Source organism: Oncorhynchus clarkii, chromosome 23 (genome assembly GCF_045791955.1).
Source record: "Oncorhynchus clarkii lewisi isolate Uvic-CL-2024 chromosome 23, UVic_Ocla_1.0, whole genome shotgun sequence".
Lineage (NCBI taxonomy): Eukaryota > Metazoa > Chordata > Actinopteri > Salmoniformes > Salmonidae > Oncorhynchus > Oncorhynchus clarkii.
The window spans coordinates 61,196,966-61,214,363 of NC_092169.1; the positions used below are offsets into that span (position 1 = coordinate 61,196,966).

The window sequence follows — 17,398 nt, forward strand, 5'->3', positions numbered from 1 at the left end:
CTTGATACACACAGGAAACTGTTGAGCATGAAAAACCCTGTAGTGTTGCAGTTCTTGACACACTCAAACCGGTGCGCCTTCCACCTACTACCATATCCCGTTCAAAGGTACTTAAATCAATTGTCTCAATGCTTAAAAATCTTTCTTTAACCCGTCTCCTCCTCATCATCTACACTGATTGAAGTGTATTTAATAAGCGACATCAATAAGGGAACATATCTTTCACCCAAATTCACCTGGTCAGTCTATACCATATGGAAAGAGCAGGTGTTCTTTAATGTTTTGTACACTCAGAGTATATGACTTTATAAAGCCAAAAACCTAATGGTATTTTCTCTCCCAGGTGTCTCCAGAATATGCCCTCAGGACGGCAGCGCTATGACCTTGAACCTGAACTCGTCCAGCTCTTCCCCCTCTGTAGACCCCAGTATGTACCTGAACAACAGCTCCCCAGGGTTGAGGGTCTACGCCGACAACGCCATCCTGGGCCTGGGCCTTGTGCTGGACAACGACTCCATTACCAGGGACCTCACCAACCTGACCAGGTATAGGTTAGAGGGTTAGAAACCGAATCCCAGAGTTAACTCTCTGAAGGGAATTTGCAGGGAGTGAGCCAGAAACTGGATTGGGTTTTCTGGAATTCATTACCTTAGATACTATATTCCTGCCTGTTGTGCCCTTGAGCAAGGGACTTAACCTCTAAACTGCTCTAGGGGTGTTGCACTGTGACTGAGCCATTCCTACAACCTCTCCGTCTGTTTGTCTCGGGAGTGTTTGGATGAAGGAAATACATTTCAGTTTCAGTGTTACAATGTAATCATCTTGTTCCTCTTCGACCAGCCTGTCCAACGCCTCCCTCCTTGACCCCACGGTGACCTATGACCCTCTGGGAGGTCACACCATCTGGCAGGTCATCCTGATCGTGTTCCTCACCGGGTCTCTGTCTCTGGTCACCGTCGTAGGAAACATCCTGGTGCTCATCTCCTTCAAGGTAGATTGTAGGCCGAGACTAACGTTACATTGTATTATGACTTCCTGTACCTGTTTAAGAAGGCTTGTCCGAGCCAGGCTCACGCCCTGTGGGCCATTCTATCTCCTGTCTCTGTAGCGCGAGGTAGCTTGATGGCACGTGTATCGCAGGTCGTAATTATTGCAAGGGGGCGTCCGTGCCTCAAAACTCTTACTGAATGGTCCACAACATTGTTTTTTTAACAGCGTTCGACATCATACGTCTTGTTAATTGATGTTTTACTGTGACACTTTAATCACAATGAAACATTTCTCTTCCAGGTGAACAAGCAGCTGAAGACGGTGAATAACTACTATCTCCTCAGTCTGGCCTTCGCTGACCTCATCATCGGTATTTTAACTGTACTTACTGTTTTCATACGTGTATAGATTATGTAATGTATCTCAGCTGATATTGATAATGTATTGTACCATGATTTCCTACAGTGTCTCACAAATGTGTAATATGTATTAGTCAATTACTGTAATATCAAATGTGTAATATGTATTAGTCAGTTACTGTAATATCAAATGTGTAATATTTATAGTCAATTACTGTAATATCATGAGTAGTATATATAGTCAATTACTGTAATATCAGAGTGAAACTAAAATACAATTTTCTAATTCTAGGGACTCTTTCCATGAACCTCTACACTACCTACATTATCATGGACCAATGGGCTTTAGGGAACTGGGCGTGCGACCTGTGGTTGGCTATCGACTACGTGGCGAGCAACGCCTCCGTCATGAACCTGCTGGTGATCAGCTTCGACCGCTACTTCTCCATAACTCGACCTCTGACTTACCGGGCCAAGAGGACCACCAAGAGAGCTCTGACTATGATCAGCATGGCCTGGTCCGTGTCCTTCGTCCTGTGGGCCCCGGCTATACTCTTCTGGCAGTATATCGTAGGGGAGCGCACTGTGCCTCGTGGAGAATGCTTTATCCAGTTTCTCTCAGAGCCTATTATCACATTCTGCACGGCCATCGCTGCCTTCTACCTGCCGGTCACCATCATGACGGTTCTCTACTGGAGGATCTACAGAGAGACAGAGAACAGGCAGAAGGACCTGGCGGGGTTGAGGGGGTCGGGGGCAGGGAACAAGGCGGGCCAGGGTGGTAGCCAGAAGGAGGAGGAGGAGAAGAAGGAGGAGGCCCAGGAAGAGGAGGCTCCCATGGTGCCCAAGACAGGAAGCTCCAGGAGCTGCAGCAGTTACGAGCTTAACCAGGCCGGTCAGAAAGACTCTGGAGCCAAGAAGACCAGAGGGTGCTTCCGGTTCTGGCCGCTGAGTAGGTGGTCCAAGAAGAAGACAATCACAGTGGGAGGAGAGCCGGAACACAGCAGCTCCGATAGCTGGAACAACAACGATGGGGGCGGGGCCTCCATGGACCAATCAGACTCTGAGGACGAGGAGGGGGCGACGGAGTCAAGCCGAGCTATCTATTCCATCGTGGTCAACCTGCCGGGGATAAACTCCGCCCCTGGTAACAACCCTAACAATGACCCCCAGCTGACATCTCCTGAGGACCAGGATGCTACGAAGGACCCTCTCCGGCCACAAGTGGGCGATAATAAGGACAAGAAGACGTCCTCTAATACCAGAAGGGAGAAAGACAAGGAAGACAAGAGCTACCACCAACGCTCCTTCTCTAAAACCCCCGTCACTTCCTCGTCTTCCATCCAGACCTCCACCAAGAGCCACCAAACAGGGGATGTGTCGTCCACCTCCAAGTCCCCCTCCTCGGCCCCCATCTCCTTGAAGGATGCAGCCATGGCCAAGCGCTTCGCCTCCAAAGCCAAGACCCAGATCACCAAGCGTAAGAAGCAGAGTGTAGTCAAGGAGAAGAAAGAGAAGAAGGCCGCCCAGACTCTCAGTGCCATCCTGCTTGCTTTCATCATAACCTGGACTCCCTATAACATTATGGTGTTGGTCAACACCTTCTGTACTGGCTGCATCCCTGAGGCTCTGTGGGCTCTGGGCTATTGGCTGTGTTACGTCAACAGCACCATCAACCCCATGTGTTACGCCATGTGCAACCTCACCTTCAGGAACACCTTCAAGATGATTCTGCTCTGCCGCTGGCAGGACATCAACAAACGCAACAAGCCTCAGTTCCAGCAGAGGCAGACGGTCGCCTTCCGCAAGAAGGAGCCCTTGCAGGTGTAATCTACTGGGGCCCTGGGTCAGCTGTATAGGGCTCTGTCGGGCCTCTCTGGAACCCTGGGTCAGCTGTATAGGGCTCTTTCGGGCCTCTCTGGGATGATTTATATTAACAGGACAGTTGGCCAGGGAGATGGACTGTACTTACGAGCCTTTCTCAACGATGAAGAGATCACATAATAATATAATAATACAATGGAAAATAGTAACACGACAAATAAAATACACAATTATTTTCAATTCAACTCTGCATCTCTTTCAACTATTGACTTTTCCCCCCCACAACTGGCACCAGTTTGGCGCCAAAACACTGACAACAAAGACATATTCAACATAGTAAAATCATTAAAAACTGTCTAAAAAAAACCACAGGACACTTCATGCTGAATCCCTCATATTTAACAGCAATGGTGTTCACCAACTTGATGGTTTATATTTAGAATGATGTTTTACAGCTTCGTCATTCTATGTTTCAGATCAGATATGTTGCATGTGATAAGGCCACACAGATGACCAGGGATATTTATACACGGAGGGAAGGGGAGATTTTATTAGATTTGATTTGATGTTTAGGGCACCCAACCCAATGGAATATTTGGGACATATAAAAGGGCTGTCAAATGTATGACAATATCTGTTGGTGTTCCCAAGCCTGGTTTTAACTGAACTGTTGCTATAGAGTTACAGACCTTCAACAATCCTACAGAACACGGTTACAGACCTTCAACAATCCTACAGAACACGGTTACAGAACACGGTTACAGACCTTCAACAATCCTACAGAACACGGTTACAGACCTTCAACAATCCTACAGAACACGGTTACAGACCTTCAACAATCCTACAGAACACGGTTACAGAACACGGTTACAGACCTTCAACAATCCTACAGAACACGGTTACAGACCTTCAACAATCCTACAGAACACGGTTACAGACCTTCAACAATCCTACAGAACACGGTTACAGACCTTCAACAATCATACAGAACACGGTTACAGACCTTCAACAATCCTACAGAACACGGTTACAGACCTTCAACAATCCTACAGAACACGGTTACAGACCTTCAAAAATCAGACAGAACACGGTTACAGACCTTCAACAATCCTACAGAACACGGTTACAGACCTTCAACAATCAGACAGAACACGGTTACAGACCTTCAACAATCCTACAGAACACGGTTACAGACCTTCAACAATCCTACAGAACACGGTTACAGACCTTCAACAATCCTACAGAACACGGTTACAGACCTTCAACAATCATACAGAACACGGTTACAGACCTTCAACAATCAGACAGAACACGGTTACAGACCTTCAACAATCCTACAGAACACGGTTACAGACCTTCAACAATCAGACAGAACACGGTTACAGACCTTCAACAATCAGACAGAACACGGTTACAGACCTTCAACAATCCTACAGAACACGGTTACAGACCTTCAACAATCCTACAGAACACGGTTACAGAACTTCAACAATCAGACAGAACACGGTTACAGACCTTCAACAATCAGACAGAACACGGTTACAGACCTTCAACAATCCTACAGAACACGGTTACCTTTCCAGTTGGCAGATTTTTACAATTAGGTGAATAAGTGGACATGTAAAGTTGCAGTACTTTGTAAAGGTGCAGTACATTGCAAAGTTGCAGTACTTTGTAAAGGTGCAGTACTTAGTAAAGGTGCAGTACTTTGTAAAGCTGCAGTACTTTGTAAAGTTGCAGTACTTTGTAAAGTCGCAGTACTTTGTAAAGTTGCAGTACTTTGTAAAGTTGCAGTACTTTGTAAAGGTGCAGTACTTTGTAAAGGTGCAGTACTTTGTAAAGTTGCAGTACTTTGTAAAGGTGCAGTACTTTGTAAAGGTGCAGTACTTTGTAAAGCTGCAGTACTTTGTAAAGTTGCAGTACTTTGTAAAGTTGCAGTACTTTGTAAAGTTGCAGTACTTTGTAAAGGTGCAGTACTTTGTAAAGGTGCAGTACTTTGTAAAGGTGCAGTACTTTGTAAAGGTGCAGTACTTTGTAAAGATGGAGTACTTTGTAAAGTTGCAGTACTTTGTAAAGTTGCAGTACTTTGTAAAGTTGCAGTACTTTGTAAAGTTGCAGTACTTTGTAAAGTTGCAGTACTTGGTAAAGTTGCAATACTTTGTAAAGGTGCAGTACTTTGTAAAGGTGCAGTACTTTGTAAAGGTGCAATACTTTGCAAAGCTGCAGTACTTTGCAAAGGTGCAATACTTCCATGTAAAGATGCAGTACTTTGTTAAGCTGCAGTACTTTCATGTAAAACTGCAGTACTTTCATGTAAAGCTGCAGTACTTTCATGTACATTTGCAGTACTTTCATGTAAATCTGCAGTTCAGTCATGTACATTTGCAGTACTTTCATGTACATTTGCAGTACTTTCATGTACATTTGCAGTACTTTCATGTAAATCTGCAGTACTTTCCAAGTGTCTGTGAGTGGCGTGCTACTCTACTCTTTGATTCCACCCAATGAGTTCTGGTGAGTAGTGAACTACTTCCTGAGCCAGTAACCTTTTTCATCCCATGTTATTTCATGTGTTTGTCTAATGTTCTGTGTGGTCGCCGGGGATGATTTTGACGTGTCGGGGGACCATTGTGGTGGTTGTAATCGTTGCTCAAAGTGAGACAGTGTTGTTTAAAAAGGGGTTGCACAAACACAGGTAACTTTCTAAGAATTTTTTTCCCTCCAAAAAAACAAATCCTGGTAGGAAGAGTCCTGGAAACAGGAAGGAATGTTGGAATCCTCCAATTGGGATTTGTGGAAAACCTGGGAATTATGGGGAAAGGCGCTGTAATTTTGCATCTCTTGTTGTAAAGCACAGGGCTGGTGTACAAGCTGCTTATATGATCTAAAATAACTGTGTGATTATGAGGTGATATTTACATTGTGACTGTGTGGATTCTTTAAATTGATGTTTATGTAGAGTATGATGCAGTTCTATGTTTATATAAAATGATTGTTCTATCTTTTCTATAAAATAATGTGACCCCGGTCCAAGATGTTCACGTGTAAACGACGAGGGACAAGATCATTTGCAATAAAGTAAAATTTATGTAATTAAATATGTTTAACATGGAGACATATTGACAACAAAAAAAATGATGATGAGTTTTTCCATACAAGTCATATACCATAAATAAGATAATGTGTCTACGACTATAATGGTTACTAGCTATGAAACAAGTCGACCTGAGGTGAGATGTGTTGTCTGTGGTTGTCTATGGTAGGAAGGAGCTCACCGAGGATCTGCACCTCAAATGTTATTATTCTTGAGTTCCTCTTATAGAATATTATAAAGTATTTCAGATTTCCACAAACAGGACCAGCACTCAAAATGAATATTTCAGGCACCTATTTCAGTCCAAGTCGAGCACTGAGGTGTTTTTCCTTCCGACTGTTTCCAGGTGGAGAATGTCAGTAATCCAACAGCACCACCTAGTGGTATAAATGTAGTATGACGTAGTACTGAACGGTTGGTTGGCTCAAACTCAGCATGTCCAGCTGTCTATCTGTGTATCGGCTGGGTATTGTACTTGAAGTGGTACCTTATTATTTTAGGAGTAACTGATGTCGTCCTTAAATTAGCTAGAAATCCAGACCTGTTTTGTGCTATCATTCCACACCCTGTACTCCGTGTCTATATATCTGGCATGACACAGAGTGTGAAGGAGTGGAATGATAAGACTCGTACAGACCGGTATCCGGGCAACCAACAGACCGGTATCCAGGCAACCACTTAATAACATGGTGCAGTTTTTTGTCTCTTCGCTGATGTGGTGCCAGGTGTTTCGGGAGGACAGTTTTGTTGACATGATGACCTTCATGGATTTCACAATGAGTTGACCAGGACACACAATGAGTTGACCAGGACACACAATGAGTTGACCAGGACACACAATGAGTTGACCAGGACACACAATGAGTTGACTAGGATACACAATGAGTTGACCAGAACACACAATGAGGACACACAATGAGTTGACCAGGATACACAATGAGTTGACCAGGACACACAATGAGTTGACCAGGACACACAATGAGTTGATCAGGACACACAATGAGTTGACCAGGACACACAATGAGTTGACCAGGACACACAATGTTGGATTTTCTATTTTTCCAAGACGTTTTAAGGATTGTTCTAGTTTTCAAATACACCTTTTTGACACAAGAATTATACAAGACGTTTGGTTTTATCGCCATTATGTGTGGAATTATGGACAGATTCATTTAGATGTTTGGTTGTTCCACCTATGTGATCAGATCAATAGAAGGATAAGTCATTTTCTAAGTGTTTTATAAATCCACGTTTTGCGTTATTGAAATGTTTTATAATGATATGATTGACTTATGTTACTGAGCCATATAATCTTATGCTTGTCATATTCTATAAGAGATGGTTTGTTAGTTACTTCCACCTTGATGGACACAGACGGCGTGTTCAGCTATAATATGATGAGTTTGTATTAGTTTTGTTAAAGCACTTCTGAAGAACACTCGTTTTAATGACAAATCATTTGAAGGATTTTTTTTATTTTAATTTTTATAAACGTGTCATTTTATAGAGGAATAAAGTTTCTTACTGTGTTTCAGTGTCCGGTCACAGATTGTTGTTACACACACACACACACGCACGCACACACACACACACACACACACACACGTGTAACAGTACTCTTCTTGCGTTGTGTACAATCAATAATCGACACAAACTCCAACTTGGTAGCACCAGTCATGAAGATTTATTCTGATAGGAACGACACAAAATTGCACTTCATGCGATGCACTTCTCACCATCCAACTCTGCACTCACGCACTGTACAACATATACCAACCCCCCCACCAGACACAGTAAGTTGCTAGCTAGTATTAGCTGGAATTCTCTACAACTAAATGCTTAACAACTAGGCACCAAAAACCGCTGCATCTTATGTGTGGTGTTCCAATAACATTTACAAACAAATTTATATAAATTGTACATTTAAATCATCACTTGAGAGTATAAAAATCACTTTTGACGTACAGTTCTTTGCAACCAACAACTTACCGCTGGTTTGGTGCTTGTTCACTGGGACGATTCTAACTGGAACATCCCCCCTCGTAAGCAAGCTACGCAAACCAGCCAATAAGATGCCATGTTGAGTAGGTGAAGGCAAGACAAAACTCAAACCAAAAACCCATTGGCTTAACAATAAAGTGGCAAGGGGAATCATCAATATAACCCTGTTACACACACACACACCAAACATTAGGAACACCTTCCTTCAGAACAGTCTCAGTTCGTCAGGTCATGGACTCTACAAGGTGTTGAAAGCGTTCCACAGGGATGCTGGCCAGTGTTGACTCCAATGCTTCCCCCACAGTTGTGTCCAGTTGGCTGGATGTCCTTTGGGGGTGGACCATTCTTGATACACTCGGGGAAACTGTTGAGTGTGAAAAAACCCAGCAGCGTTGCAGTTCTTGACACCAACCGGTGTGCCTGGCACCTACTGCTCAAAAAGCACCTAAATATTTAGTCTTGACCGTTCACCCTCTGAAGGGCACACATACAATATCAACGTCTCAATTGTCTCAAGCCTTAAAAATCCTTATTTAACCGCTTGTCTCCTCCCCTTCATCTACACTGATTAAAGTGAGAGCATATCTTTCACCTGGATTCACCTGGTCAGTCTGTGTCATGGAAAGATCAGGTGTTCTTAATGTTTTGTCTAGTCAGTGTATATTCGGTAAGTACTAGCAGGTATAAAGTATAGACCAGGGAGCATAGCTTTCACCTGGATTCACCTGGTCAGTCTGTGTCCTGGAAAGATCAGGTGTTCCTAATGTTTTGTCTAGTCAGTGTAAATTCGGTAAGTACTAGCAGGTATAAAGTATAGACCAGCTTATTATAATGGAGGGTAAGGGAGTCTCCTGTTCCATTACCATCATCATGTTTATATCTTTTGATTGTTTATGTTTGACGTAGGAACACGATATAACGTTAGCTCGATAAACCAAAAATGATGCTCCCCAGGACATTAGGCTTAGGTGTTTTCTCAAAATCAACCACTAGGCGTCACTGTTGTATTTGTTATAGATGACTGTATAACGTTATAGGTTTCTAGGTTTAGCAGTTAATTATAGTAGTAAGTTTACTTCTGTTTCTAGTAAAAAAAAAAATTAAATACTGTCAAATGCCAAAGTTATGACCGGATTTGACTATGTCATCACAGGAAAATCAAAACGTCGCTCAAGGAATTCACACCTGTAAGAAATGAAATGGCTGATTGAATGGGCGCGTCTTTCCAATGGACTATGTGGTGCCTGCATGCTGGCGGTGAACGTTAACTTCACGGTGGCAACATGATGTGAGTAACGTTTGAATTTGCTAGGGAAATATTATTTGTATTTTTCCCCCCGCACATGTTCGTTAAACGTCCAGTAAAACCAATAACTTTCCCCATGTTCCTCACATTGATTGACACCAACACAACATGCGGCAAATTGTCAGCAATCTGGTTGAGGTGTCAGATCGAGATTAGTTGCAATTAGGAAACAGCATCTACATTCTACACCTCCACTATGGAGTTGCTGTCATTTCGTAATATATTAGCCTAAACTGGAACTTTCTAGCCTGTTATAACGGTTATTGGTGATCTGAACATGGCAGTCAGTCCATTTTTAAATGTAAGTTTCAGGAAAGGTATATTTTGTTTGTTACTATTGATGATACTACTTCTGCCCGGGGCGCATTTCGCTTGGGGACGAGCGCCGGAGCTGATCGGGTTGAACGTTATCGCACCGTTTTAGAATATAGTCATAAACATAATGTTGTCGTCGGGGGAGTGTTGAAATGCAGCATGTTATGATGACTACAGTGAGTTATCCTGATCCCGAATGACAGAACCACTTATTTTTTTAACCTTTTTATATAACTAGGCAAGTCAGTTAAGAACAAATTCTTATTTTCAATGACGGCCTACCGGGGGACAGCGGGTTAACTGCCTGTTCAGGGGCAGAACGACAGATTTTTATCTAGACCGGTGGAAATCTGTCCTTTTGGTGTTTGGAAAAGACGCCTTTTCAACTTCCTGGAAAATGTGTATTTTAAGTAACTTTCATTCAGAAACCTAAATTGAACATAACTTCAACCTCTGGAAAATGCGTATTTTCAACGTCAATTTGCTTACTGGGACTATTCTAGTTTTTCTGGAGCCATTTGTTGAACGGTAAGGACCTGCCCTGTGCCAACTTAAGTTTGGTGGAGGAGGAATAATAGCCTGGGGCTGTTTTTCATGGTTCGGGCCCCTTAGTTCCAGTGAAGGGAAATCTTAACGCTTCAGCATACAATGACATTCTAGATGATTCTGTGCTTCCAACTTTGTGGCAACAGTTTGGGGAAGGCCCTTCCCTGTTTCAGCATGACAATGCCCCCGTGCACAAAGCGATGTCCAATCAGAAATGGTTTGTCAAGACCGGTGTGGAAGAACTTGCCTGGCCTGCAGCCCTGACCTTAACCCCTGACCTCACTAATGCTCTTGTGGCTGAATGGAAGCAAGTCCCCACAGCATTGTTCCAACATCTAGTGGAAAGCCTTCCCAGAAGAGTGGAGGCTGTTGTGTCAGTAAAGGGGGAGGGGACCAACTCCATATGCCCGTGATTCTGGAATGAGGTGTTTGAGGAGCAGGTGTCCACATACTGTTGGACATGTAGTGTGTGTAGATAAACAGGGCCTTCAGAAAGTCTTCACACCCTTTGACTTCTGCCACGTTTTGTTACAGGGTCGGATTCAAATGTATTTGTATTTTTTTTTGGAGGGGGGGGTCAATGGTCATCTGTAAAAATATATATATATTAACTTGATTAGATCAGTATTCAACCTCCTGAGAGTATATATATTAACTTGATTAGATCAGTATTCAACCTCCTGAGAGTATATATATTAACTTGATTACATAAGTATTCAACCTCCTGAGAGTATGTATATTAACTTGATTACATAAGTATTCAACCTCCTGAGAGTATATATATTAACTTGATTAGATCAGTATTCAACCTCCTGAGAGTATATATATTAACTTGATTAGATCAGTATTCAACCTCCTGAGAGTATGTATATTAACTTGATTACATAAGTATTCAACCTCCTGAGAGTATATATATTAACTTGATTAGATCAGTATTCAACCTCCTGAGAGTATATATATTAACTTGATTAGATCAGTATTCAACCTCCTGAGTCAATACATGTTAGAATCACCTTTGGCAGCGATTACAGCTGTGAGTTTTGCACACCTGAATTGTACAATATTTGCCAATTTATTCTTACAAAATCTTTAACCTCTGTCGCGTTGGTTTTTGATGTTTACTGGACAGCCATTTTCAGGTCTTGCCATATATTTTCAAGCCGATTTAAGTGAAAAGTGTTACTGAGTGGCCTAGTTACAGTCAATGTCGTCTTGGTAAGCAACTCCAGTGTAGATTGTCCTCCTGTTTTCTGACTAGTAGCCGCGTCTTCTCTTCCCTAGCAGTTTTTATTTAACCATTATTTAGCCAGTCAAGTCAGTTAAGAACAAATTCTTATTTACAATGAATAAAACGATATAAATAACCAAGAAACAAGGTTAAAAGACTCACTTCAGGCAGACTTCTGTTTAAAGTCAATTGAAAAATGTCATGCCTGTGTTCAGCTCTATACGTGCCCACAGCTCCAGCAAGGCGGTGTTGTAGCGCAAGGTGGGGTAGGATTTGTAGATGTTTGACTTTGTGCGATTAAACAAAAACGGCAGAAATAATGTTTTCGGATAATAATAAACAATAAACGCAATAGAGGCAGTCTGCTTTCCACCAAACACTGCGAGACTAATTCCCCTTTCAACAGGCAATAAACTAAAACGTCAGACTCACTCTCAGTCGCACAAACGTGACTGAAATCGCGTTACCACGGTAACCGCCCGCCCTTAAAGGGCCAGCTGTGCATTTTTGTGCATCAGATATTTCCGTTAAAGCTGTAATGGAGTATCACAGTGTGCCTCGTAATAGCCATAAAACCTGGCGGTCAAACAGGTGAATGGTTCCAATTTTTTCCTCAACTGTTCCTTTTCCCCCATAGGGGATTATAGCAACACTTAAAATAAGGGCTGTGTTTCATGTAGGGTTGTGTTTCGTGTAGGCGTACCCTGGTGTGACATTTTAACTACATCTCTCTCTGGCAAGGTGACTTTTTAAAATAAATATATTTGCCTGTATTTACCCACCAAAACTGAAATGCTAATTACCTACTAATGTGGCTATGATAAAGAACTGCAAATTCCACAATGATCTGGACGAGACTGCCGACTCAAGCCAAGAGTTAATCCATAGATTCTTACCATCTGTTACATGAGGTAATGAATAAATTGGCTACATTCCTTTAAATGGACAATTCTGTGAACAGGTCTTGTGCAAGTTTTACATTGACACAATACCTGTTAGCAAAGGTGTCAGCTGGAGAGGATGTGCAGGAGCATGCTGGGATTTGTAGTTTTGCCTGATGTCTACTTTGATGCTAATTATCATTTTTGAATCTGAGAGTAAATATAGACTAATAAGTCACTTTGTCCGAGAGAGATTTACATGGTTATCAAAAATGCCAAGCCGGGGTGAGCCTACACGAAACACCTTTTAAGTGTTTCTAAAATGAATGGTAGAAAAACTATAGGAACCATTTCCCTGTTCGACCGCTAAGAGCTCTTTATATAACTTTGTTGGCGACCCTACAAAATGCACGTAGAAATGTGAGTTATAGATCTGTAATTTTCATTGAGAGCAAGTCTAAGAAAGCGGTAGATCTGTTTTGTTTTTGCGTCTTTTGGTTTTGTACACCAGCTGAAAATACTATATTTTTGGTAATGGAAAACATTTCACAGTGGTTCAGACTGTTCTTCTGGCGCCAGCAAAATGGCAGCAGTTTTACGGGCGCCTAAACAGTTGTGTTGTGTTTTTTTTCCCCCACGTTATTTGTAACTTATTTTGTACATAATGTTTTTGCCACCGTATCTTACGGCATAAAAAAGTGCTTCTGGATATCAGGACAGAGATCACTCACCTCGGATTAGACAAAGATGTTATCTTCAACAAACAGGACGCACAGAATGTACTTCAGACACCCGACAAGGCCGACATCCCCATCATTGGCAAGAGAAAGAGGCGTAGGTTCAGAGGACACAGAGCGGGGTTCCTCGTAAGGATCCGGAGAAGGCGATTGGGAAAGCTGCCGTTACGTCAATATTACATTGTACGTTGGCAATCATTGGATAATAAATTAGACAAGGTACAATCATGAATATCCTACCAACAGGACATCAAAAACTGTAATATCTTATGTTTCACGGAATCGTAGCTAAATGATGACGTATATTCAGCTAGCGGGATGTACGCTGCACCGGCTAGATGGAACAACACAAGATGGGGGGGGGGGGGGGGGGGGGGGGGGCTGTGCATATTTGTAAACAGCTGGTACACGAAATCTAAGAAAGTCTCTAGATTTTGCTCGCCTGTAGTAGAATGTCTTATGATCAACTGTAGACCACACTATTTGCCACGAGTTTATCTATACTTTTTGTGGCTGTTTATTTACCACTGCAGACAGATGCTGGCACTAAGACCGCTGTATAAGGAAATAAGCAAACAGGAAATAACTCACCCAGAGGCGGCGCTCCTAGTGGCCGGAGACTTTAATGCAGGGAAACTTATTTCTATCGACATGTTAAATGTGCGAGGGGGAAAAAACATTATAGTTCCCCTGTACTCCACACACAGAGACACATACAAAGCTCACCCTCCATTTGGCACATCTGAATATAATTATATCCTCCTGATTCTTGCTTACTAGCAAAAATTAAAGCAGGAAGCACCAGTAACTCGGTCAGGAAGCACCAGTAAAAAGTGGTCAGATGAAGCAGATGCTAAACTACAGGACTGTTTTGCTATCACAGACTGGAATATGTTCCAGGATTCTTAAGATGGCATTGAGGAGTACACTACATCAGTCACTGGCTTCATCAATAAGTGCATCGATGACGTCTTCCCCACAGTGACCGTACCTACATACCCCAACCAGAAACCATGGATTATAGGCAACATCCACACTGAGCTAAAGGGAAGGGCTGCCGCTTTCAAGGTGCGGAATTCTAACCCGGAAGCTTAGAAGAAATCCTGCTATGCCCTCCAACGAACCATCAAACAGGCAATGCTTCAATACAGTGCTAAGATTGAATTGTACTATACCTGCGCCTACGCTCGTCTTATTTGACAGGGCCTGCAAACTATTAGACTGCAAAGGGAAGCACAGCTGAGAGCTGCCCAGTGACACGAGCCTACCAGACGAGCAACTACTTCTGTGCTCGCTTCGTGGCAAATAACACTGAGGGATGCATGAGAGCATCAGCTGTTCCGGACGACTACATGATAATGCTCTCCGTAGCCGACGTGAGTAAGACCTTTATAAACATATAAAGACATTCACAAGGCCGCGGGGCCAACCGGATTACCAGGACGTGTGCTCTGGGCATGTGCTGACCAACTGGCAGGTGTATTCACTGACATTTTCAACTTGTCCATGATTTGAGTCTGTAATACCAACATATTTCAAGAAGACCACCATAGTCCCTGTGCCCAAGAACACTAAGGTAACCTGCCTAAATCACCACCGACCCGTAGCACTCAGGTCCGTAGCCATGAAGTGCTTTGAAAGGTTGGTCATGCCTCACATCAACACCATTATCCCAGAAACCCTAGACCCAATCCAATTTGCATACCGCCCTAACAGATCCACAGATGATGCAATCTCAATTGCACTCCACGCTACCCTTTCCCAGCTGGACAAAAGGAACACCTACGCGAGAGTGCTATTCATTGACAACAACCCAGCGTTCAACACCATCGTACCCTCAAAGCTCATCACTAAGCTAAGGATCCTGGGACTTAAACCCCTCCCTCTGCAACTGGATCCTGGACTTCCTGACGGGCCCCTCAGGGGTGCATGCTCAGTCCCCTCCTGTACTCCCTGTTCACCCACGACTGCGTGGCCAGGCACAACTCCAACACCGTCATTAAGTTTGCAGACGACACAACAGTGGTAGGCCTGATCACCGGTGGGTGCCCCATTCTCATCGATGGGCCTGTAATGGAGCAGGTTGAGTGCTTCAAGTTCCTTGGTGTCCACATCGCCAACAAACTAGAATGGTCCAAACACACCAAGACAGTCGTGACGAGGGAATGACAAAGCCTATTCCTCCTCGGGAGAAAGAAAAGATTTGGCATGGGTCCTCAGATCCTCAAAAGGTTCTACATCTGCAACATCGACATCCTGACTGGTTGCATCACTCTGGTACGGCAACTGCTCGGCCTTCGACCGCAAGGCACTACAGAGGGTAGTGCGTACGGCCCAGTACATCGCTGGGGCTAAGCTTCCTGCCATCCAGGACCTCTACACCAGGCGGAGTCAGAGGAAGGTCCTAAAAATGGTCAAAGACCCCAGCCACCCTAGTCATAGACTGTTCTCTGTACTTCCGCATGGCAAGCGGTACCGGAGTGCCATGTCTAGGACCAAAAGGCTTCTCAACAGTTTATACCCCCAAGCCATAAGACTCCTGAACAGGCAATCAAATGGCTACCCAAATTATTTGCATTGTGACCCCCGCCCCCTAACCCCTATCTTGCACTGCTGCTACTCTGTTTATCATAGACTCAGCAAAAAAATAAACGTCCTCTCACTGTCAACTGCGTTTATTATCAGCAAACTTAATTAACATGTGTAAATATTTGTATGGACATAAGATTCAACAACTGAGACATAACCTGAACAAGTTCCACAGACATGTGACTAACAGAAATGGAATAATGTGTCCCTGAACAAAGGGGGGTCAAAATCAAAAGTAACAGTCAGTATCTGGTGTGGCCACCAGCTGCATTAAGTACTTCAGTGCATCTCCTCCTGGACTGCACCAGATCTTCCCGTTCTTGCTGTGAGATGTTACTCTTCCACCAAGGCGCCTGAATGTTCCCGGACATTTCTTCAGGGAATGGCCCTAGCCCGCTCCCTCTGATCCAACAGGTCCCATATGTGCTCAATGGGATTGAGATCCGGGCTCTTTGCTGTTCATGGCAGAACACTGGCATTCCTGTTTTGTAGGAAATCACTCACAGAACGAGCAGTATGACTGGTGGCATTGTCATGCTGGAGGGTCATGTCAGGATGAGCCTGCAGTATGGGTACCACATGAAGGAGGAGGATGTCTTCCCTGTAACGCACAGTGTTGAGATTGCCTGCAATGACGACAAGCTCAATCCGATGATGCTGTGACACACCGCCCCAGACCATAACAGACCCTCCACCTCCAAATCCATCCCGCTCCAGAGTACAGGCCTCGGTGTAACGCTCATTCCTTTGACGATAAACGCGAATCCGACCATCACCACTGGTGAGACACAACCGCGATTCGTCAGTGAAGAGCACTTTTTGCCAGTCCTGTCTGGTCCAGCAACGGGTTTGTGCCCATATGCAACGTTGTTGCAGGTGATGTCTGGTGAGGACCTGCCTTACAACAGGCCTACAAGCCCCCAGTCCAGCCTCTCAGCCTATTGCGGACAGTCTGAGTACTGATGGGAGGATTGTGCTTTCCTGGTGTAACTCGGGCAGTTGTTGCCATCCTGTACTGTACTGTATGTACGTAGCCTCTCTACTGTATGTAGCCTCTCTACTGTATGTAGCCTCTCTACTGTACTTTTTTTTTACATATAAATCACACTGTTGGGTGAGGCCCGTGGGTGAGGCCCGTAAGTAAGGCCCGTAAGTAAGGCCCGTAAGTAAGGCCCGTAACCTGTAAGTAAGGCCCGTAAGTAAGGCCTGTAAGTAAGGCCCGTAAGTAAGGCCTGTAAGTAAGGCCTGTAACCTGTAAGTAAGGCCTGTAAGTAAGGCCCGTAAGTAAGGCCTGCACCTGTTGTATTCGGAGTGACAAACTTTGATTTGATTATAATGATTCTTCACACTACTTGCTTGTTTTGTCACAGACCAAACTATTCTAATTGTAGCAACTAGGAAATGGAGGGGCAATTTCTGCATTGTGCAGCTTTGAAAGACTCAGGTCACAAATGTCATTAAATTAATCAATGTACCACGACTTCATACTAATTATACGTTTTATTGTATTGTATGTGAATCAGCTTTT

General features: G+C 43.6%; 1 protein-coding gene across 1 annotated transcript; it reads left to right on the forward strand.

Annotated features, from left to right (window-relative positions):
- Positions 1-378: 378 nt before the first annotated feature.
- LOC139381468 (muscarinic acetylcholine receptor M3-like) lies at positions 379-3,179 on the forward strand. Its single transcript, XM_071125033.1, has 4 exons — positions 379-545; positions 841-991; positions 1,291-1,360; positions 1,642-3,179. Exons 1-4 carry the CDS (start codon positions 379-381, stop codon positions 3,177-3,179), a joined length of 1,926 nt encoding a protein of 641 aa, XP_070981134.1.
- The last annotated feature ends 14,219 nt before the right edge of the window (positions 3,180-17,398 follow it).